Raw genomic sequence first — 23,126 nt, 5'->3', positions numbered from 1 at the left:
GGTGATTCGGCTATATAAGGAGTTCGAATCACCCTCATTCGAACTATTATTCCTTCCCCCTACCCCACCAAATCTCAGAGAAAACGACCCAGATTCTCTCCGAGGAAGACCTGAACGGAATACTCTGCTGATGGGGGACGATCCGGCACGGTTATATCGCTTGGACAGAGTCGCTCATATAGCCGGGGTCATCAACGACGAGGTTAGTACGGAAATATTTTTGATTCTAGCGGTATTTGTGACTTAGTGGTTTTGCATGTGGGTTAGATGGTGGTTTATGTTAGTGGTTTATGTAGGTGGTTTATGTGAGGGGATTTTGTTGGTGGTTTATGTTAGTGGTTTAAGTTAGCGGTTTAAGTTAGTGGTTTATGTTAGTGGTTTAGGTTGGTGGTTTAGGGTAGTGGTTTATGTTAGTAGTTTAAGTTAGTGGTTTCTGTTAGTGGTTTATGTTGGTGGTTGATGTTACCGGTTTTTGTGAGTGGTTTATGCAAGCGGTTTATGTGAGTGGTTTAGGGTAGGTGGTTTTCGTTAGTGGTTTTATGTTGGTGATTTGTTTGACTTGTTTGATGGTAGTTGTTTTACGCAAGCTATTTTATGTAAACCGGTTTAGTTAAGCTGTTTCTTGTTAGTGGATCTCGTTAAGCTGGTTTATGTTAGCGGTTTAGTTGTGCGGTCTATGGGTTTGTTTTCCAGTTGCTTATCTTTCATGTAATGTTATGCGGTTTTATTTAGCAGAATGGTTTGTTGATGATTTATCGTGTTGCTTACGGTTGTGGTTAGTTTTTAAGCTGGTTCTAACTATGCGGTTCATTTCATGCGCAGCCCCAGCGATGCATTAGGAGCATGCGGCGGCAGCAGGGCATGCGACTTGATGACAGATACGTTCCGTACTTGCAGATGGCAGGTCTATACCATCTTGCAAGGTTGAACGACCGATGGTTCCGGCTAGACCGATGCTTCCGGAGACTCAGTCGAATCAACCATGTGCACCCATTCCCAAACTCGGAACACTTGCCCACATACCGGCGGTGATCGGACTCCACCACCTTGTACTGTACCCCTCACCGGATGCTGTAAGTCTTCACACTTAACAGGGCCTCGTCTTTATCCTGGAATTGCTGACCAACCTGGAACTCTGTCAGACCAGCAGTCCCTTCCGCATCTCTAGCTCCGAATCCAACAGCGTGCCCTAAAACCCCCCTCATGCCTCATGGCGTCCAGGTCCAACGAGGAAAAATGTGGTGGATACTGCTGTGTGCCAGAGCTAGAACCACCGCCCGCCAATGCAGGACCAGTCGCTCCAACCTCGTCGCCGCTGTCATCCTCAATCGTATCCGGCTCGACGTCGTCCTCATCTGCATCACCCAAGACTCCGTCTCCGACGCCAACCGATGGAACGCCCTGTAAAGCGTTCGGCAGAATATCAAAGGATCCTACCTCGTCGCCTACGCCGTCATTCAGATCAACAGCAAAAGACGGGGAGGCGACAAGTTGGACCGCTGGCTCGTACACTGGGACGGAGGAAGAAGCCACGGCAGCCCTGAAACTGGAACCAGCTGCCGTGCCTACATTGGTGGCATTCCGGTTCGAACCCCCTGAGCTGGATACCACATCAATCAGCTTTGCCAGCAATTCTGGTGTCCTCACCTCCGGAAATTACCTCCGACAAAGAAACATGACTTGCAGGTCCTCATCACTACCAATCGTGAGACAATCATACTTCACCGTATCGTGCAGGATCGTGACTGGAATGCGATAGAAAAACTTCTTAACCCGCTTCGCACCTTCCAGGCCAAGTTTCATCAACACAGATCTAACAAGGTCATCATAGCTTGTCGTTGGATTCACGACAATACAGAGAGGATCCTTATCTGTGAACTTCACTCCGGAACGAGTTTTCCTCTTAATGGATCCTCTGTGGTGAACTAGAACAACAAAACTCTCCTCACTAGCCATCTTACTCCATCTAATGAGACCAACTCACGCTTAGAACGGTTATATAGAGGTCTCTCTCCCACTAATTCGAACCGGCCTGGTTCGAATTATGGTTTGTGTAATTCGAACCAGACCGGTTCGAATTACTAAGGCCGGACTCTCTCTATAATTCGAACCTCCTTGGTTCGAACTATGTGCACTCAAGGTTCGAACCTACCTGGTTCGATTTATGAAGAAAATTCAGGTTGTAGTTCGAACTGTCCTGGTTCGAATTACTCTCATATGCAGTTCGAACCATATCGGTTCGAATTATATATATACAAGATCCTGCGCATTATTGAAACGATTTTCAGTTTGGCTTATATACGTCAATTTGAGATGGCATTGGCTTATAATGGTTTTTTACCCTAAATTTTAATTGAATATTTTTATTATTTATAGTCTAATTTATGTATAAATTATTGATTTTATAATTATTAAATTTTGAATTAATTTTTATAATTAAATTGTCATTTATCATCAACCGTTATAAAAATTAAATCAATTTTAATACATCACTAAATAAAATTTTAAACTTTTTAATTAATTAAATTTAATACATATCATTACACTGTTGAATTATAAAGTAATGGATAAATATCATTATTATCTATATTAAAACTGTATACTTTTTCTTGGTATACCTTTTTTTTGTTGAATAATAATATTGAATCATATATAGATTGCTAAATAAATATATTATATAATATTTTTTATAAGTTAGCTTCTAAGTTTAACATTAACTTACGTATTATCTAATCTATGTTAGGAAATTATAATTTTTTAATATATTTATCGATAATATATATAATTGATTATAATCACGTTAGTTATATATATATATATATATATAGGTAATTTTATTTATTGTTATAAATATTAAATAAAATAAATTATTATTATTTTTTATTTTGATTTAAATGAGAATAAAATTAAATATTTTATTTTATTATGGTTTAATGAAAAATAATAGTCAAATATAAACATAAACAAAGTTTCAGGATTTTGGTTTCAATACACTAAAATCATCTTACAACTCTTATCCAATAAGAATTCATAGATTTTAGTTGAGGAAAATTAAAGAACTACAAAAGTCAAACTCTCTCAATTATGCTCACGAATTTTTAGGTATTATTTTTGCTCTCACATATCTTTTTTTAATAATTTAACACTAGCGGCTCAACAAGCACGTGCCTGTTTAGCTGCTTTTCTATTGAGTTAAAAAAATATTTTTATATTTTTATTTTTAAAATTATAAATTTAATATCAATAATGAAAAAATAAATTATAAAAAAATAAAATATTTTAAATTATTTAATATATGTAGAAAGTATAAAATAAATAAATTTAAATTAAAAAATAAAAAAAGAATTATGTTGTTATTATGTGTAACAAAATTAAGATAAAAATTTACTAATATTATTTACAAATTAGTTATTTATATATTGAATTTACTTATTTTCTCAATCCTATTTAATTTAGAATAAATTTACAAATTTATATTCATATTCAAAACAGTCTTTTAGAAGATACACAATTCTAATAGATAAATTTTTTTTTAATCTTATATTGAACATCTTTAATTATTTTAAATTTTATTATTATTTCAAAATTATTAATTTTTATTTTGATTATATCATCTCATTATACTATGCACTATTATTTTCTCTTATTATTTTTTTACATGTATAATTATTATTGTCTCACCGTCACTATTATGTTGCCTTGTTTTATTGTTCTTCCTTATTTTCTTCTTCTATTAACCCCAATCGCAATCAATTATCACCATACCATTATCACAGCTCTCATTTTTGTTTATCACTTTGATTCATACATATCTATTGTGTTAACTTTTGAGTTGTTAAAGATTTATTAAAAGAATTATTTTCTTGTTTGATTTAGATATCTAGATCTATAACTATTATATAAATAGTTAAATACTTATTTTTCATACTTACTTGTTAAGTCATATTTTATCATTTTAAAAAAAATTTAAGATATCGAGCATTTAAAAATTTTGTATAAAATAAAAAATAAAAAATTTATAAGTTATTTAATTTTTTTAATATATAGAATAATTGGATTTAAATTAATTTAGATATAATACTAAAACCATTACGTTGTTACTATGTATAACAATGAAGATATAAATTTATAAATATTTGTAAATTTATTCATTTCTCAATTATAAATTTATAAAAATTTATATTTAAATCAATCTTTCTTTCGCATAATTTTAATAGCTAAAAAAATTTTATTTCTTATAATTTTATATTCAATATTTTAAATTATCTTTAGTTTTATTATTCTTTTAGAATTTTTAATTTTTAGTTTCATTATTCTTTTTTCTTACCATTATCTATCTATATATGCCTCATCACCATTCTTATATTAGCTTGTTCTCTCTTTCTTCTTCCGTTTTTTATTCTCTTTCTATCTTCTCTTCAATCACAGTTAGTTACCATCATATATTAGTTCATAATTATTACACTCAAAAGTGAATACTAATTTAAAATAAAATTCAAAAAAAAAAAATCTCATAACTCTTATGTGAATCATCTACACTCCTATAAATATAACGAATGAGTAAATTTAACGTTTTTTTATTATGAATATTTTTTTATTATCTAATGCATACAAAGTCACATATTTTCATTTATGATAAAAGTTAAAAATTAAAATTAAATGACATTAGTACTTTTTGGTTTAATAAAGTTAAAATAAAGTACAAAAATAAGGATAAAAACTAAAAAAAATAGATGGCTCTAGAAAAGGATAATGTTAAATTTTATGTCATTAAGTATGAGAACAACGATTTATTTTATTATATTTATTTTTATATTAAATAACAAAAAAGTTAAATTTTATGTCCATTTTTTATTATTTATTTTACTTATATATAGTTGTTTAGATTAGACTTTATAGCTATCGAGTCATGTTTCGTTTCAACAAAAAAAATAATTATAAAATCATTTTCACTTTTTTTATTGGAGTACATCTATTATATCATCATGATTTTAATAATTGATGTAAAATTTAAAAAATTAAATAAACATATATTTATTTTGATTAAATCCAAGAGTGAATTATATATATTTCTATAGTCAAAAAATAGATTTAACTTTTTTTAAAATAAATAGTTTTTCAATCATCTAGTTTATTAAAAAAGCCTCATCTTTTTATTTATCCTAAAGGTTAAATATTAAAACTAATATTAATACTTTTTTATTAATAAAATTAAAATAAAACATAAAAATAAACTTTGAATAAAATTAAAAATACAAAACTTTGAATCTCAAAATATAAAATGATTATAAGATAAAAAAAATTACTTAACTTTTTTCAAGCAAATTATATTAGGTTTTACGGTATATTTAAGTGAAATGAGAAGGATGCAAGAGAAGATAGATACAATTTTTTTTTTGATTATGCAGTAACAATAATATGAGAGGATAGATAGTAAGGGAGGTAAGAGATAATGAAAGAGGTTCCGTGAATGTGAATTAATAAGATAAGAGAGAATGTGAATGTATGTGATAAGAGAGAATATGAAGTAGTGGAAGTTTTTTAACGTAGAATAACTGATATATAGTGGGGTAGATTATTAGAAAGGGAAAAATTGAAAAAAAAATTGGACATCAAAACAGGTTTTTCCATTATATATTGTTATAGATGAATTATCTAGGGTTAAATAATCCATAAATTCCAACAGTCTATCCCTGAAGAATATAACACTTTAAATCTATACTATACACTACAATAAATTATCAGAATAGCGACTAAAAAAATTAATTGTTAATAGCGATTGATTTAGCGACAGATATAAGATTTCTAGGACCAGAAAAAATTGGTCGCTAAATTATATTTAGTGACCGATTTTAGCGACCAAGAAAATTGGTCACTCATAGCAACCAAATTAGTGATTGATAAGTTTATTATACAACCAGAATAAAGTTGGTCACTAAATCGGTCGCTATCTTGTAATTTAGCGACCGAATTAGCAACCAAAACAAGAGAAGTAACGTCTTTGGGATTTTCAGTCACAAAATCGGTCGCTATTTTTTAATTTAGCGACCAATTTTGCAACCGATAGAGAAATAGGGTGAAAATTATTTGGTCGCTAATTTGATCGCTAAGGCAATAGTCGCTAAATTAGTTGTCAATGGTTAAGATAGCAACCGATTTTAGCGACTAACAAAATTGGCCACTAATAGCAACCGAATTAGCGACCGATAAATTTTTATACAACCAGAATAAGGTTGGTCGCTAAAATCGGTCGCTATTTTTTAATTTAGCGACTGAATTAGCAACGAAAACAAAGAAGCAACGTCTTTAAGACTCTTGGTCATAAAATCGGGCACAATTTTTTAATTTAGCGATCGCTTTGCAACTGATAGAGAAATGAAAAATTGTTTGGTCGGCCGCTAAGACTATGGTCTCTAAATCGGTTACTAATTATTAAGATAGTGACGAATTTTAGCGACCAACTAAAAAATATTGTTATAAACTAATCAGTTACTAAATTGGTCACTAATTTAAATAAAATAAAATAGTTACTGAGTTACCTCAATAACTCTAACTCAACTCACCTACACCATTCTCGTCTTTTCCAAATAATTACTGAGTTATCCACCGGAAGCACAGTACCATTTTCTGAGTTACCCACACCATTGTCGTCTTTTTTGTCGCAGTGCCGTCTTCGTCATCTTCTGTAATACAATGATAAATTTATTAGATGAAATACAATTATGAATATTTTGATAATTAAAAAATAATATTCAATTTTCTAATTTTATTTTTTATGAATCATGACATAATTTTATTTTTTATGAATCATGACATCATGTATTTTTAATAATATTATTACAATTAAATGATATTAAAAAAATTAAATATAAATTGTAAAAAAAAGTGATATATAAACGACAAAAAAATTATATAACTAATAAATATAATTAAAAAAATAAAAAAACTAATAAATACAATCACAAAATATCTAGTAAATTCGTTTAACAAATTAATAAAAATAAAAAAATATAGTCATTAACCAAATTCTAGTTGTGAAAAAAAATAACAAGACTTGTAGAGAGAGAAAAAGAAAAAGAGATATGAGATTAATCTCGAAGATAAAAAAAAATATGTAAAGTGAATGTTAATTTATATAGTAAATATAAAAAAAAAGAAGGAATTAGATTTTAGATAAATTTATATCTATTAAAAAATAAATATTAAATTAATATTAAAAACAATAGTATAATACCTACATAAAAATAAAATATTAGAGAATATAAAAAATTAAGATTAATCATCAATTTTATAATGAAAAATAAAAAGTAATAGACTTGATATAAGAATAATAAAAAAAAAACACAACGTGTTTTCACTTTTCAAAGTTGGAAAATTCTGCTTTTCTTTTTCTGTCGAATTTCTAATGCTGAATTTTATATGGCTATGCTTTATGACACATTTAGCTTTCATTCATACCATCAGAACCAAAATCGAAACAATGAAGTAACTCAAAAGCTGATATTCAATGGACATTCCTTCTTTCTCAGTGATGCTTGCTTACATACTTTCTTCTTCTCTTGCCATAGAACTTGATTCTATTCATGTTTCCCAGTCCCTCAGTGATGGCATGACCTTAGTGTCACAAGGTGCAAAATTTGAACTTGGTTTCTTCAACCCTGGTAATTCTTCACACAAGCGTTACTTGGGAATTTGGTACAAGAAAATTCCAATTCAGACAGTTGTTTGGGTTGCCAATAGGGCCAACCCCATCAATGATTTCTCAGGAATTTTAACAATGAATAGCACATGCCAAAGAAAAACGTGATAATTGCTAGCACCATTGCTGCAATTTGTGCAACACTTCTACTTTGTGTTTATGTTATATATAGAGTCCGAAGGAACAGTATTGGTAACTGCTTTTCTTCAATCTTATATTCCCATTATCTCTAAATGGCAGCATATTTCTCTGAGTTTTTAAATTGGAAATTTGTTGAAATACTGCTAATTTTTAACATGTACATAATATTTTTATATAATTTAATAATTTCAATAATGTACCAACTAACATTTGCTTAAATGCGTTAATAAAATAAGAAATCTTTAAGTATTAAAAGCAAGCTAAGAAATTTTTCTCGCCAATAAATAAACACTCAGTAATTTAATAATTTTTTTCGCTGCTCCAAATTCTTTTATGAGAATATTTTTACGTTTTTTTCTTAATTTTTAATTCTAACAATACACATTTTGTCTGCACTCCAAGTTTTTGCAATTTTTTTTTGCACTCCAAATTTTCGCGGTTATAATAAATGCATCCAAGTTTTTGTAATTTCATCTGCACCTCAAGTGTCTACAGCTCCCAATACACCCCGAGTTCCTGCAGTTTCTGCACCTCAAGTTTTTACCGCTCCGAATGCACCTGAGTTCCTGCAGTTTCGTCTGCACCGAAATTCTTGTAATTTCGTCAGTACTCTGATCCTAAGTTTACACAACTCGTAATAGTTCTAAATTTTTAATAATTTTATTTAGGTATTATTTTAATTTTTTTATTCCGTTTTTTTAAATAAGTTACAAATTGAAGTTGTCACATAAATTTGAGAATAGATATTAGAATATATTTAAAATATTATATATTAATATAATATCTAAATAAATATATTAATATTGATGTTATATTTATTTAGTTTGATATTATATTGATTTTGTAATTATAATTTGGTTATGTTTTTTGCCTATAAATAAGCCCCCTTCATTGTATATTTTATGATATCAGCACTTGATATTCATTCTTGAATTCTTATAAGACGATAAGTTATAGAAACCCTGATATCTAAGTAGCCCAAATAGTCATCATATTGCAGAGCAAGATTGACATCTGCAAAATGTGCTCTTCAGTGAAAAGTTATATGCAATTAAATTTCATTTGCATATTTAGTAACAGGACTTGAAAAATAAGCTAATCATGCAATCAGTGTAGCTAACAAAGTGATTTCACCGACCATCTAATGAGGTAATAGTTAATTCATCATTTAAAGACATGATGTTATGTTGATCTGAGTGTGAACTCACTTCAGTGGGGAGCTTGCAGGAAAAGAAGCCAGGCTCTTTAGGATCAACTAAGTCCATCTTACTTCCTAACATGACAAGTACTGAGGCCATTGTAGGCCGATCTTCAGGGTGTTGTTGCACACATAAGAGACTAACATGGATGCACCGCAATACTTCTGGGATGACACATGACTCCTTTATGTTTGGATCGATCAGCTCCAAAGGCCTGTCCTCTTTCCAAAGCATCCAAGCCTATATCATATAAGATGAAAAAAGCTTCAGAATATTTGGAACATCTTTGTTAAATAAAACAACTATTTGATTGCTTGCTTACATAGCCAACAAGATTAAGAGTCTCATTTGCATGACAAAGCGCTCTGTTTCTGTTCCCACTTATAATCTCCATCAATATTACACCAAAGCTGAAGACGTCGGATTTTACTGAAAACAGCCCATTGATAGCATACTCTGGTGCCATGTATCCACTGCATGAAACCATGAAAACAAGTGTATTCATATCGCATATTATAACGAAAATAAGAGAGGGGGGTGGGTGGATACTATAAAGTTACATAGATACTCACTAAGTCCCAATAACTCTATTTGTGTTTCCATGAGTCTGATCAACTCCAAAAGCTCTAGCAATTCCAAAGTCTGATATTTTAGGATTTAACTTATCATCAAGTAAAACGTTACTTAATTTGAGATCTCTGTGGATAATTCTCAATCTTGAATCATGGTGTAAATATAGAAGTCCCCTAGCAACTCCAAATATTATGAGGAAGCGTTGAGGCCACTCCAGCAACTTGCTTTTCATTCGATCTATGTTTAGAAAAACAAATTTGTTAATTAATAATGAATATTCAAGTGGTAATCTTAGCCAAATTTAGGTCTGATCTAAGCTTTCTTGAATCACACACCAAAAATGAAGTTGTCTAGGCTGCCATTAACCATGTATTCATAAACTAACAACTTTTCTTGTCCTCGAATGCAGCAACCAAGAAGTTTTACTAAATTTCGATGCTGAAGCTTTGCAATAAGCTTCACTTCAGTTAGAAATTCCGTCATTCCTTGGCCAGAACTCTGTGAAAGTCTCTTGACAGCAATTTCTTGCCCATCTGCTAATTTCCCCTGATTTATCGCATTTATGTAAGTAGATGTTCTTAATAATGTCAAATTCCTCTACTTGTTTCTTTGCAACCAACTATTCATAGACCGAATTACCTTATATACAGTTCCAAAACCACCTTGTCCAATCTTGTTATTCAAGGAGAAGTTGTCAGTGGCAGTAGTAACCATTAGTAGATCAAACATGGGTAGATCCGTGTCATTTACATATCCTTCAAACAATTCTGCTTTTGACCATTCTGAGAAGCAAGAAATAGGAAAGATATTCAGCAGTATTATTAACTTAAAATTATAAATTTAAAGATAATGATAATCAGCAACATTTGCTTTTTCTTTTCTCTGCCTTTTTGGTTTTCTGGGATTGAGGGGAGGACATGGAGCATTGGAGCTGTTAAGAAGATAAATGCACAAGAAAATCTAGATGGATCTCAAGCTACTAAATCTCTAGATTGACCTCAAATTCAATGCTATCATTACACCAAGATTGTTTCCAAAGAACTAGCTATATTTAAACAAAATTTCAATTAAGTAATAGAATACATATATAGAAAGAATTGCCTTTTAGAGATAATGTGAGCGAAAAGAAAGTAGTTACCAATATTGTTCCTTCGGACTCTGTATATAACATAAACACAAAGTAGAAGTGTTGCACAAATTGCAGCAATGGTGCTAGCAATTATCACTTTTTTCATGTTCCGATGTTGAAGTCCTTCATGGTTGAAATTCATCAAACATGTAAACAAAAATGAAAGATACAATAATAAGAAGAATGGAAGAATCTATAAAGCAAGATGCACTTTTGTCCCTTACCTGATTCCAAAGCAGGCATTCGGATGTACAGATCCTGTCCACCAGATTGAAATATTTTGATGTCAATTAGATCACCAAACCACATGACGCAGCCACTGCCTCCTCCTCTTATGTCTGAATTGGCATAAGCCATACAAGAGCAGTTCTTCAAACATAGATTTCTGCATTCATCTAAATTAATATTCTCAAGCAGCTTAGTATGCTGAGTATCCGGCACTTTCAAGCCTGTGTATTTGACAAAACCATCAGTGCTTGTGACATTATTGCAGCTTAATGGTTTGTCGCGAATGCATCCTTGTGAGGAGTTGTTTGAGTTCCATGCTTCTGGTGACTTTGGACTGAACCCTTTGAAGCATTGGCAGACATGCTGTGGTTCTGTTACACTGCAATAACTAAAGGCTCCACAAAGGTCATATTTATCACACACATCAACTGGCTTTGATCCAAAACTTTTCCAATTCTGAAGATTGTCATCCCATATATACTGTGTAATAGATTGACTTGTTTGGTTTATTACAGCTCTTGCAAGGATAGAATCAATCTTGGTGTTAGAGCTGTAGGATATCTCATCCTTGTTTTTGACATAAGTGGTTTCAAAGATATATGTATAGGATTGATCCGGGTAGCCACTTAAGTAAAGGCCATTCCAAGGTCCAGCCCGATATAATTTTTTTGTGCCATTCATAATGGAAAACTCAGGATAATCATTGAGAACTAAACCAAGAGAAAAGCCTACAGGGGATGGATCATTTCGACTCTTCCAAGAAGTTACGCACCAATCAAAACCGTTTTGGAGGTCCCTTCCTAACTTCATCGATGGCAAGTATGTATCTGAAGGATAATCAAAGCTTTGCCACAAATAGGCCTTTGGATTTGATTCCCCTTCATTTCTTAACACAAGATTGCCACTGTCCAAGAGCTCCAATACCGGATTCTTTGCTTGTTTTCGAGAGATTGTGCTCCAAAAAGTAGTTTCAGTACCATTTTCTGTGAGTGAAAGATTGCCCGTGCTCTTCACTGTTAAAGTTCCTGAGAAATCATTGATGGGGTTGGCCCTATTGGCAACCCAAACAACTGTCTGAACTGGAATTTTCTTGTACCAAATTCCCAAGTAACGCTTGTGTGAATTACCAGGGCTGAAGAAACCAAGTTCAAATTTTCCACCTTGTGACACTAAGGTCATGCCATCACTGAGGGACTGGGAAACATGAATATAATCAAGTTCTGTGGCAAGGGAAGAAGGAGAAAGTATGTAAGCAAGAATCACTATGAAAGAAAGAATGACCATTGCATAACAGCTTCTGAGGTACTTAATTGTTTGACTTTGGATATTGATGATATGTAACAAAACTAAATGAGTCAATCTTAAATAAAAATTTTATTTATTTATTTTAAATTTTCAGTTCAACTTCCAAATTAAAAGTAAACACATATGGGATATGGCCACACGTCACTATTGCTAGCTTGACTTTTGTTGCTCTTGACTTTTCTAATGGAATGTGACTAAATGGTAGATAACAAGGGAACCAATGTGAGATCACAAGTGATAAATTCCAGACCTCACCTAACTGTGGAACATATCTGTCACTCAAAGTAAGAGACAAAGCAAATATACCACTGTTGAGTTAAAAAATTAATTAATATAATTGATAATGATAAACATTTGATTATAAGGTTAATCATCCGATTAGTTTTTGATTATTTTGATTAAGTGATGCAGACTAAAAATAAGTGTTGCAGCAGCCCAACATTAAACAAAAGAAATCTGCTGATGGGCTGAATGATAAGTAAAAATAAACTAAGCCCAAGTCATCCATCTCAAGCTCAATTCTTCAAGAAGCAAAGGCAAGGAACCAACGGGCTGAACTTGAGCAAAACCCGATCCAAGCCCGAGTTGATTTCAAATCCCTCCATCTTGCTTTCAAAGCAACGTTCTTTTCTCTTTGTCCCAATCAAATCACAGAAGCAAGAGAAAGTGCTTAGTTCCTAAACTATTCAAAGAAGAGGAAAGAAAGAGAAGGTTAGGCAAGAAAGGCTGAGGTCAAATCAGCTAGATCAAACTAAATCAAGCTTAGATAAAGGTTAAAGGTAACCTATTTCCTTATACATGCATCATATTTTCTTCTCTTCATCTTCAACTCTCTGCCACTCCATTTTGGGTTATATGAAAAAGAGGATTTATGTTCCTCGCTGCTGTGCATCAACAGTTGAGAATATGTCTTGGGGACCAAGTTGTGTTTCAATGGTCAAGATCTGTGTTTACCATTGAAGAAATCACTTTCTACTGATGATGTGACTTTCGGTCAAGATAGAGAAGTCAGAAGCAAAGTTCCTATTTTGAGGATTACTGAAAAAAAGTGAACGGCTGGGTTGGTGAAGCTCAAGACTCAAGAAGTTAACCTAGGAAGAGCAACCAAGCAACATGCAAAGAGATAAAAGAAGCTTGCTGCTCATTCAGAACGCAAGGAGAGAAAACCAGAGTTTGGTGAGTTGTGTTCCGTGAAGAGTTCCCTGAAGAAGTTTTTCTACTTGGACAATGTTTTCTTTCAAAGAAGCATTCTACCAATATTGAAGAACCAAATCAGAGGCTTGCGAATCTGGTTTATCACATAGCAAAGAGGCTGTTGATGAAGTCAATCTCCTTCATGTTTTACAGATTGTAATGTACTTTTCAATGTTTATCTTTCTGTAATTTCTTGAGTGAAAAGGCATAGTGAGAGAGCTCAATTAAAAGCCATGAGTGGAAAAAGGCCGAGTGATACACTTGAGAGAAAAGCCTAGAGTTATTTCAGATTTCTTTAGGTTGATTAAGTGTCTTGTATCTTATACCTGTGAGGTATCCCTTTCTTAGTTGGGTTAGCCCTAAGAGTGAAGAGTTAGGTATTAGCATAGCCAATGTCAAGTTGGGTTAGAACTTGAGTGTGAAAGGATTATGTCAATCCTGTGGAATTGGTGTATGTAATACTTTTAACTATAGTGGAAATTCCTCCATTGTTGTGGAGGAGACTGGATGTAGGTTGCATAGCACAAGGCAACCGAACCAGGATACATGCTGGTGTTAGTTTTTCTCTTCTCTGTTGTGTTCTGTTTTCTGATATTCATGAGACAAAAATAAATTGTCTCATAAATTTTTGCTGCTGAGTACAAACAGAATCAAAATTGAAAGTTTGTTTTAAAGAGTCATATCAGTAACTGAAAAGGAAGGCATGGATTCAACCCCCTTCTCTAAGCCTACCACAACCTTCAATTGGTATCAGGAGCTAAGGTCTCAAGAATCAAGCTTCATCGCTTGGAGCAAAGATCCAATGGCGAACAACATGGGCACAACCACAGTTGCCTACACCCTCACTGAAGTCCAGTTAAACAACCGGCCATCTTTCTTCAACGGGAAGAATTATGCCTACTGGAAAGAAAGGATAAGGATCTTCATCCAATCCATTGACTACAACATATGGAAGATTGTTGTGAACGGTCCCAAGATCCCAACAAAAACAAGTGCTCATGGAGTGGTGATTCCAAAAGAAGAAGCTGAACGGAATGAACACTATAAGAAGAAGATGGAGCTGAATGCTAAAGCTAACAACCTTCTTCACTGTGCTATCAGCTATGAAGAGTACCGAAAGGTGTCTAGATGCAAGACAGTCAAAGAAATCTAGGAAAAACTCCAGGTTACACACGAAGGCACTAAACAAGTCAAAGAGACAAGGATTGATATGCTGCGAAAAGAGTACGAGATATTTAACATGAAGGATGGAGAAAGCATTAATAAAGCGTTTGAGAGATTCTCAATCATAATCAACAATCTTGATACTATGGGTACAAACTACTCAGAACAAACCTTGGTGAGAAAACTCCTTAGAAGCCTCACAAAAGAATGGGAAACCACTGCCACTGTCCTAACCGAGAGCAACAACCTAATCCCCATAACCTATGATGATATGAGAGGAAAATTCCTTGCCTATGAATCCACACACGCAAACCCAGACTCAAAGAAAAAGGGAATAACCCTCAAGTCAAAAGTAGAACCCAAAGAGAGTGAGTCTAGTGATGGTATTTCAAATGATGAGCTCATGTTTTTTGTTAGGAGATTTAGAAGAATGATGAAGAATAAGGGCAAGTACAAGGGTTCAAGCTCAAAGGAACACAAGATGGACTTGAGCAAAGTGACGTGTCATCATTGTAAAGAGGTTGGACACTTCAAGCTAAACTGTCCAAAGCTCAAGAAGGAGGACAAAGGAAAGAAAGAAAGGAAAAGAGTGCTCATGGTAGCTTGGGAGGATCTTGAAAACGACTCAAATGAAGAAGAAGAATTTGAAGGTGAAGATAAAGACTGCTTCATGGCTGGAAACAACAATCTTGATGAGGTAAATTATTATGATTTGACATTGATGATTTACATGTTATTATTGATGATCTCACTCTGAACACATCAAAATTGTTAGATAAATACAATAAGTCCAGATCTGAAAAAGATGTCTTGAAAGCTGAAAATAATTTTTTAAAAGAAAAGGTGAAGGAAACTGAATGTGCTTTAGACATTATTGAAGAAAACAGATTTCTAAAATCTGAACTTGATAAATTAAAAGGAAAGCACATTATGGATCCTTCTCAAGAGTTAATTGTTGAAAATGAAAGATTAAATGACATGATTAAAAGGCTGAATGGCGGTGACTTAGCAAAATTTGCTCAAAGTTCTAGTAACTTAGACAAATTACTTGCAAGTCAAAGACCATTATTTGAAAAATCTGGTTTAGGTTATGTAACAAGGGAAAGTGCAATTTTAATGATTCCTCTATAAAATTTGTGGCCTCTTCATCAAATACTAAAACCACATCTAACAATTCTGGTATTGGGTATGTTCCCATACTTGAGGAGAAGTTTGATAAAGCTGACACAAATGAAATTTAGCATTGCTCAAAAACCGAAACCACTTCAAATAGGCCAGGTCTGGGATATGCTTCGAATAAGGAGGTTGCTTTCAAAAATCCACCTTTCTACAACAAAACCTCATATTCGAAGAGTCCAAATGTTTCAAAAAATTCTGGTTGGAACAGCGTTGCAAAGAGGAACAATTTCAACAAAAATCAGTTTGTCAAAAGAAAAGCACCTCTCCCAAAAACCAGAAAATTTCAATCATTTAATCATTTTCTGCATGGTAGCTCATCTCAATTTCAGCAACATGCAGCAGAAAATCATTGTTTCAATTGCAAAAAATTTGGTCATTCATATTCACAATGCTTCATTGAAAAAAGAATTGTTGGAAATAAAATTTACAATGTTGTGTGTGATTTCAATGCACTTGGGCAACCAAGATGGATTAACTTCAAAGGATCCAAATTAATTTGGATACCTAAGGCTACTTGAAACTCTTCATGCAGATTTGCCTAGCATCCAAGAACAAAAAGGATATCTGGTACATGGATAGTGGATGCTCAAGGCACATGACTGGAAGGTCAACTTACTTCATCAAACTAAACAAGTATGATGGAGGTTTTATGACCTTTGGAGATGATGATAAAGGTAAAATTATTGCTGTTGGAAAAGTAGGTAATGAACAATCTACTTTCATTGATGATGTATTTTTGGTATATGGTTTGAAGCACAATCTTTTGAGTATAAGTCAACTGTGTGATTTAGGATATTTAGTGACTTTCAAAAGACTTGAATACTGTGTTGTAAATGAAAAGACCAATGAAGTGCTTTTTGTTGCCAAGCATTTTAATAATGTGTATGGACTTACCCTTGATGAACTAAAGGATCAAAATGTAGCTTGTTTTCATTCTAAAAATTCTGAAAAGTGGCTATGGCACAAGAGATTAGGCCATGCAAGTATGTTTCAAATAAACAAACTTGTAAAGAAAGGGTTAGTAAGAGGTCTTCCTTTGATAAGGTTTCACAAAGACATCACTTGTGATGCTTGCCAAATGGGAAAACAAACAAAAAGTTCATTTAAACCAAAGAAAGACATCTCTACTAAAATGCCACTTGAATTACTACATATTGATTTGTTTGGTCCAACAAGAACTCAAAGCCTAGGTAGTAAACATTATGGTTTAGTGATTACGGATGACTATTCTAGGTTTGGTTGGGTTTTATTTCTTGCACACAAAAATGAAGCTTTTTCGGCCTTTGAAATCTTTTGCAAGATAATTTAAAATAAAAAGGATTTAAAGATCTCTTCTATAAAGAGTGATCATGGAACTGAATTTGAAAATAATCTATTTGAATTCTTTTGTGAGGAATTTGGAATATCTTACAACTTCTCTTGTCCAAGGACACCACAACAAAATGGTGTTGTGGAAAGAAGAAATAGAAACATACAAGAGATGACAAGAGCTGTGCTTTGTGAGAGTAATGTTCCAAAATTCCTTTGGGCTGAAGCGGTTAACACGGCTTGCCACATTTTGAATAGAACAATCATAAGGAAATTTTTGAAGAAAACCCCTTTTGAACTTTGGAAAGGTTACCCACCAAACTTAGACTACTTGCACATCTTTGGATGCAAATATTTTGTTTTAAATAACAAGGATAATTTGGGTAAATTTGATCCAAAGGCGTATGAGTGTTTGTTTGTAGGATATTCCACAACTAGTAAAGCATATAGAGTTTATCATCAAGATGCTAGGATTATTGAAGAGTCCATACATATTACATTTTGTGATACTAACCTGGTGCAAAGTATGTTGGAAGATTGTGATGTAAGAAATCAAGTTCAAAAGGACAATGAAACTGCTCAAAATAATGAAAATGAAAATTCTGGACAAGCTGAACCAGAAACTGCAACTGCTGAAAATTCAAGAGACAATTCCATTTTGTCTCATGAATCTGAAGGAGATCTTGAAACCAGTAGTACCCAGATTCCCTTGGTGACTGAATCTGCCTCCAAGTCCACCAGACCTCGTGAATGGAGATTCTTGAAGAATTATCTTGAGGAATTTGTTATTGGAAACGTCTCTCATGGGGTTAGAACTCGGTCCTCAACTAGAAAGGCAAATGAAGAGACAGACATTGTCCTTCTCTCTCAAATGGAGCCTCAAAATGTCAAAGAAGCCCTTAGTGACCCCTCTTGGGTAAAAGCGATGGAGGATGAACTTCTTGAGTTTGAGAAGAACCAAGTGTGGACTTTGGTTCCAAGGCCGAATGGAAAGAAACTGACCGGCACCAAGTGGATTTTTCGGAATAAGTTAGGAGAAGATGGCAGCATTGCAAGAAACAAAGCAAGGCTAGTGGCACAAGGATATGATCAAGAAAAAGAAATAGACTTTGATGAATCCTTTGCCCCTTGTTGCCCGAATGGAAGCCATAAGACTTCTCTTAGCTTATGCTGCATTTTGTGGTTTTAAATTATATCAAATGGATGTGACATGTGCATTTTTGAATGGTGTGATAGATAGAGAAGTGTATATGGAGCAGCCACCTGGTTTTGAAAATAAAGAGCATCCTAACTATGTTTTCAAATTATCAAAGGCGCTCTATGGTTTAAGACAAGCTCCTTGAGCTTGGTATGAGAGACTTAGCTCTTTTCTTTTGAAAAATGGTTTTCAAAGAGGCACCACTGATACAACTCTATTTATCAAGAATTCTAATGATTCTTTCATTCTAGTCCAAATATATGTTGATGACATTATTTTTGGATCAGCCAATGAATCCCTTTGTTCTGAATTTGGAAAACTCATGACAAGTGAATTTGACATGAGTATGATGGGTGAACTTAATTTTTTCCTTGGGCTGCAAATTAAACAAACTGAAAATGGTATTTTCATTCATCAGGAGAAGTATGCCAAGGAACTAGTTAAGAAATTTGGTATGGAAAATGACAAACCGATGGGAACTCCCATGCACCCTAGTTCAAAATTAGATAAGGGAGAAACTGAGAAAGATATAGATGAGACTAGGTATAGAGGAATGATTGGTTCTCTTATGTACTTAACTTCCTCTAGACCCGACATTGTGCAAAGTGTTGGATTGTGTTCAAAGTTCCAATCCAAACCAAAAGAGTCACATCTTTCTGCATTTAAGAGGATCATTAGATATGTTCATGGCACATCCTATTTTGGTCTTTGGTATCCTAAGATTGATTATTTTTCTGCAGTTGGTTATTGTGATGCAGATTTTGCCGGAGATAGAGTTGATAGAAGGAGCACTTCAGGCTTATGTTGCTTCCTTGAAAAGTCCTTAAATGTTTGGTCAAGTAAGAAGCAGCCAACAGTGGCTTTATCCACTGCAGAGGCTAAGTATATAGCTACTTCTTCATGTTGTTCTCAGCTTATGTGGATAAAAACACAGCTTGCTGATTACAAGTTAAATGCTGAAAATATTCCGTTGCTGTGTGATAATATGAGTGCCATTAATATTTCTAAAAATTCAGTTTTGCACTCTAGGACTAAACATATTGAAGTGAAGTTTCACTCAATAAGAGAACATGTTCAAAAAGGGGATATTAGCATTCAATTTGTTAAATCAAAAGAGCAATTGGCAGATATTTTCACTAAACCACTGCCTGAGGACAGATTTCGCATGCTTAGGACTAGTCTGGAAATTTTAAGTTATGATTCTTTGTTTGAAAGTTGCTGATGTGTTTGTTGGAGTTTTTGTCTCATAAACAGGTATGAGACAATTCTGGGCATGTGAAGAAAGTTCCCTTCAATCAGCATGTTCTGGGATTACTGCAAATGAAAAATTGATCTGAGCCAACCTCAAAAATTTCAGATCTGGAGTGGTCCAATGTATTTCCTTAAATCCAACCATCTCTGGGCCCAATATGAATGTTACATGTTAATTTTTTTTAGCTTGTGTTTTTAAGTTTTTTTTGAAAGGGTTTTCATTCTGATTATTTTTTGGTCCAAAAAGGTTTTCAAAATTTGAAATTAATTTTCTGTTTTGTTTTAAAATAAAATAAAATCTTTCTTTTATGAGGTCATGTCTTTTCAAGTCATATAAAAAAATGATGCAGTTTCATGGTATGTAAAAAAAAAAAAACCTTCTTTTGGGTACGGTTACCAACACTCCCTCTTTACCCTCCATTAACATCTCCTCAACTCCTCGGTTTCCTCCACTATCTTTACTGCTTCTCTTCCCTCAAAAGCCTGAAACCAACCAAATGAGGAAGAAAGTTCTTGCTAAAAATCCTTCTCGTGAGAAAGTTTACAAGCTTCCTACGAAACCTTCAACTCGCTCCCAAGACCGAACCTTCACTCCATCTCCTTCTCCCCCAACCTCACCTCCTCGGTGTGATCCAATGGCGAGAACTAAAAATCCCTCTAGGGTTCCATCTTCAGCCAAGCCAACGCCTCCACCAAAGGCTCCTCCTTCAAAACCAAGCTCATCCAAAGGCAAACGTCCGACGGTTGTGGAACCAGTTTCCGAGCCAACTCAGCCTAAATCTAGGTCGGTTCCTGTGCGTTCTCAGCGAGGTAAAGCTCGAGTTCCTCTTAAATCTGTTAGAGAACCAGATATTGACCCATTTGCTCATAAATCCCACTTCATGAAATCACACTCAAATTATAATCCATATAGATTTAGGTCTGCCATGAACAATGATTTCTTTGAAGGAGTTGTTAAGTACCGTACCCTGTGTCCATCTTTTCTTGCCGACTTACCAACTTTGAAAAAGAAAGGCTTTCCTTTTGTTGAAAATCTGGAATTTTTGGATTGGAATCATCTCTTTAAAATCAAAAAGCCTATTTATCCTCTGTTGGTTCAAGAGTTTTATGCAAATCTGACATATCATGAAGGGACTGTTCACTCTTATGTTAAAGGCCGAGACATTGTCTTGAACAATGAAATAATCAGTGATGCATTGAAGTATATTGATGTTGGGCCTTGTGCTGACACTTCAGTTAAGTGGGATGAAGGTGTTGGTATTTCTTACAATGATGCATTGGCTCACATTTGTGAACATATTTCTTTAATTGATGGCATCACACCCACTCACAAAGCCCTAGGATATGAACGTGCTCAGTTGCACCGAATTGTCAACCACATCATACTTCCACAAAGCGGTTAATATCAAAGGGTTTCTTACACAGACACACTTGTTTTATATGCCCTTCTCACCAAAATGAAAATTTCATTTTCATATTTGATGGTTAGATACATGTTTGACTCTGTTAGTAGTGAAAAAGACAAAGCACTTCCATATGGCATGTTTCTAACTTGCATATTTGAGTATTTTGGTGTTGACTTGAACAATGAGGATTATCAAAATAGACATTCCTATCTAAAGGGAGGTGGTACAGTGAAACAGCAAAAAGGACCTACTCGATCTGAAAGAGTGGTTCTAGATGATGATGATGACGAGTTTGTTCCCAACGAATCTCTTCCTCCTTCCACCGAGGGTACTTCCATCTCTACAGGCCAAAAATCTGCTCTGCTGAATGTTGTAAAGGATGTTGTTCAGGAGTTTGTCTCCCAATCTAATCACATGGTTGTAATGAGCAAGGAGCAAAGAAAGCTAGCCAGCAAACATGAAAATTTTCTCCGAAAATCAAGGGATAGAGTGGCTGTGTTTATGACATTCATTGGCAACCTACAGAAGGATGAAGACCCTGCCACTGACGCTGATGAAGAAGTTGACTCCGAGGGAAACAGTTATGATGCCTAGGATTGCTACATGAAGCTGCTGCTATCTGTTTTTTGTCTCATGAATTCTGTTTATTTTGCTACATTTGAACTACTTTTGTTGTCTTGGATGACTGTAACTTTTAAACTACTGTTGCACTTAGATTAAATTTACTTCATACTTTGCACTGTGCTCTAACACATTCTTGCAAGATTTATGATGCTGTTTTTGTTGATCTTGCTTATTATTTGCCCTTGATGACAAAAGGGGGTGTAATAGGTGCTTAAGGAGTAATAGGTGCTGAATAGCTGCTAAATACTACTTTTGCTATTATTAATGTTTTTTAGCATAAAAAGTTTGTTTTGCAACTATGCTGCTGTAGGGAATATATTGACATTGGAAATTGCTTTCATATGTTGATAGATTGCCTTCGATTAATCTTGATGCTTAACTTTTGCTGCTGATATAATATGTTCGGCTGATTTTGTGGTTGTTTGTTTATACTCCCTTAGTCAAGATAAATGTGTGTAGCACTTTACTCTGTTCTCTATAAGCACAAATGTAAAACAGGAACAAAGAGGAGACCATAAATCTAGGGGGAGCTACTCCTGAAAAGGAAAGGGGGAGCAACACAAAAGCAAGTAACATCATTCAAAGGGAAGTTTCTCAACTTTACTAAAATTCAATTCCTTTGGTTAATGTTCAATCATGTTTGTCATCAACGGGGAGATTGTTGAGTTAAGAAATTAATTAATATAATTGATGATGACAAACATTTGATTATTGGGCTAATCACCCAATTAGTTTTTGATTATTTTGGTTAAGTGATGTAGGCCAAAAATAAGTGTTGCAGCAGCCCAACATTAAAGAAAAGAAATCTGCTGATGGGCTGAATGGTAAGTGAAAATAAACCAAACCCAAGTCATCCATCTCAAGCTCAATTCTTCAAGAAGCAAAGGCAAGGAACCAATGGGCTGAACTTGAGCAGAACTCGATCCAAGCCCGAGTTGATTTCAAATCCCTCCATCTTGCTTCCAAAGCAACGTTTTTTTCTCTCTGTCCCAATCAAATCTTAGAAGCAAGAGAAAGTGCTTAGTTCCTAAGCTATTCAAAGAAGAGGAAAGAAAGAGAAGGTTAGGCAAGAAACGCTGAGGTCAAATCAGCTAGATCAAACCAAATCAAGCTTAGGTAAAGGTTAAAGGTAACCCATTTCTTTATACATGCATCATATTTTCTTCTCTTCATCTTCAACTCTCTTTGCTATGTGATAAACTAGATTTGCAAGCCTCTGATTTGGTTCTTCAAAGAGAGTTGAAGATGAAGAGAAGAAAATATGATGCATGTATAAGGAAATGGGTTACCTTTAACCTTTACCTAAGCTTGATTTGGTTTGATCTAGCTGATTTGACCTTAGCCTTTCTTTCCTAACCTTTTCTTTCTTTCGTCTTCTTTGAATAGCTTAGGAACTAAGCACTTTCTCTTGCTTCTGTGATTTGGCTGGGACAAAGAGAAAAGAACGTTGCTTTGGAAGCAAGATGGAGGGTTTTGAAATCAACTCGGGCTTGGATTGAGTTCTGCTCAAGTTCATCCCGTTGGTTCC

At 33.9% G+C, this 23,126-nt stretch overlaps 1 protein-coding gene across 6 annotated transcripts in view; it reads right to left on the bottom strand.

Moving 5' to 3' along the window:
• Nucleotides 1–8,221: 8,221 nt before the first annotated feature.
• The window catches only part of LOC107613098 (G-type lectin S-receptor-like serine/threonine-protein kinase At4g27290), a 37,756-nt gene continuing 22,851 nt past the window's right edge, over nucleotides 8,222–23,126 (bottom strand). For 3 of the 6 annotated variants that reach the window (XM_016314951.3, XM_088490064.1, XM_088490065.1), the window contains exons 2-8: nucleotides 10,966–12,189; nucleotides 10,751–10,864; nucleotides 10,252–10,394; nucleotides 9,948–10,158; nucleotides 9,612–9,849; nucleotides 9,362–9,512; nucleotides 8,815–9,279 (exon numbers count right to left, since the gene is read on the bottom strand). In XM_016314951.3, coding sequence (XP_016170437.1) covers nucleotides 8,971–9,279; nucleotides 9,362–9,512; nucleotides 9,612–9,849; nucleotides 9,948–10,158; nucleotides 10,252–10,394; nucleotides 10,751–10,864; nucleotides 10,966–12,148 — 2,349 coding nt within the window. In that variant the 5' untranslated portion in view covers nucleotides 12,149–12,189 and the 3' untranslated portion in view covers nucleotides 8,815–8,970. Of the gene's footprint in view, nucleotides 8,432–8,814; nucleotides 9,280–9,361; nucleotides 9,513–9,611; nucleotides 9,850–9,947; nucleotides 10,159–10,251; nucleotides 10,395–10,750; nucleotides 10,865–10,965; nucleotides 12,321–23,126 lie in introns of those variants that run through there. The other 3 variants (XM_088490062.1, XM_088490063.1, XM_016314950.3) reach the window with 3 other exon arrangements.

This window comes from Arachis ipaensis, chromosome B6, assembly GCF_059453495.1.
Source record: "Arachis ipaensis isolate K30076 ecotype BB chromosome B6, ASM5945349v1, whole genome shotgun sequence".
NCBI lineage: Eukaryota > Viridiplantae > Streptophyta > Magnoliopsida > Fabales > Fabaceae > Arachis > Arachis ipaensis.
The sequence above is the reverse complement of the archived record's forward strand: the minus strand, read 5'-3'. Positions and strand labels throughout refer to the sequence as shown.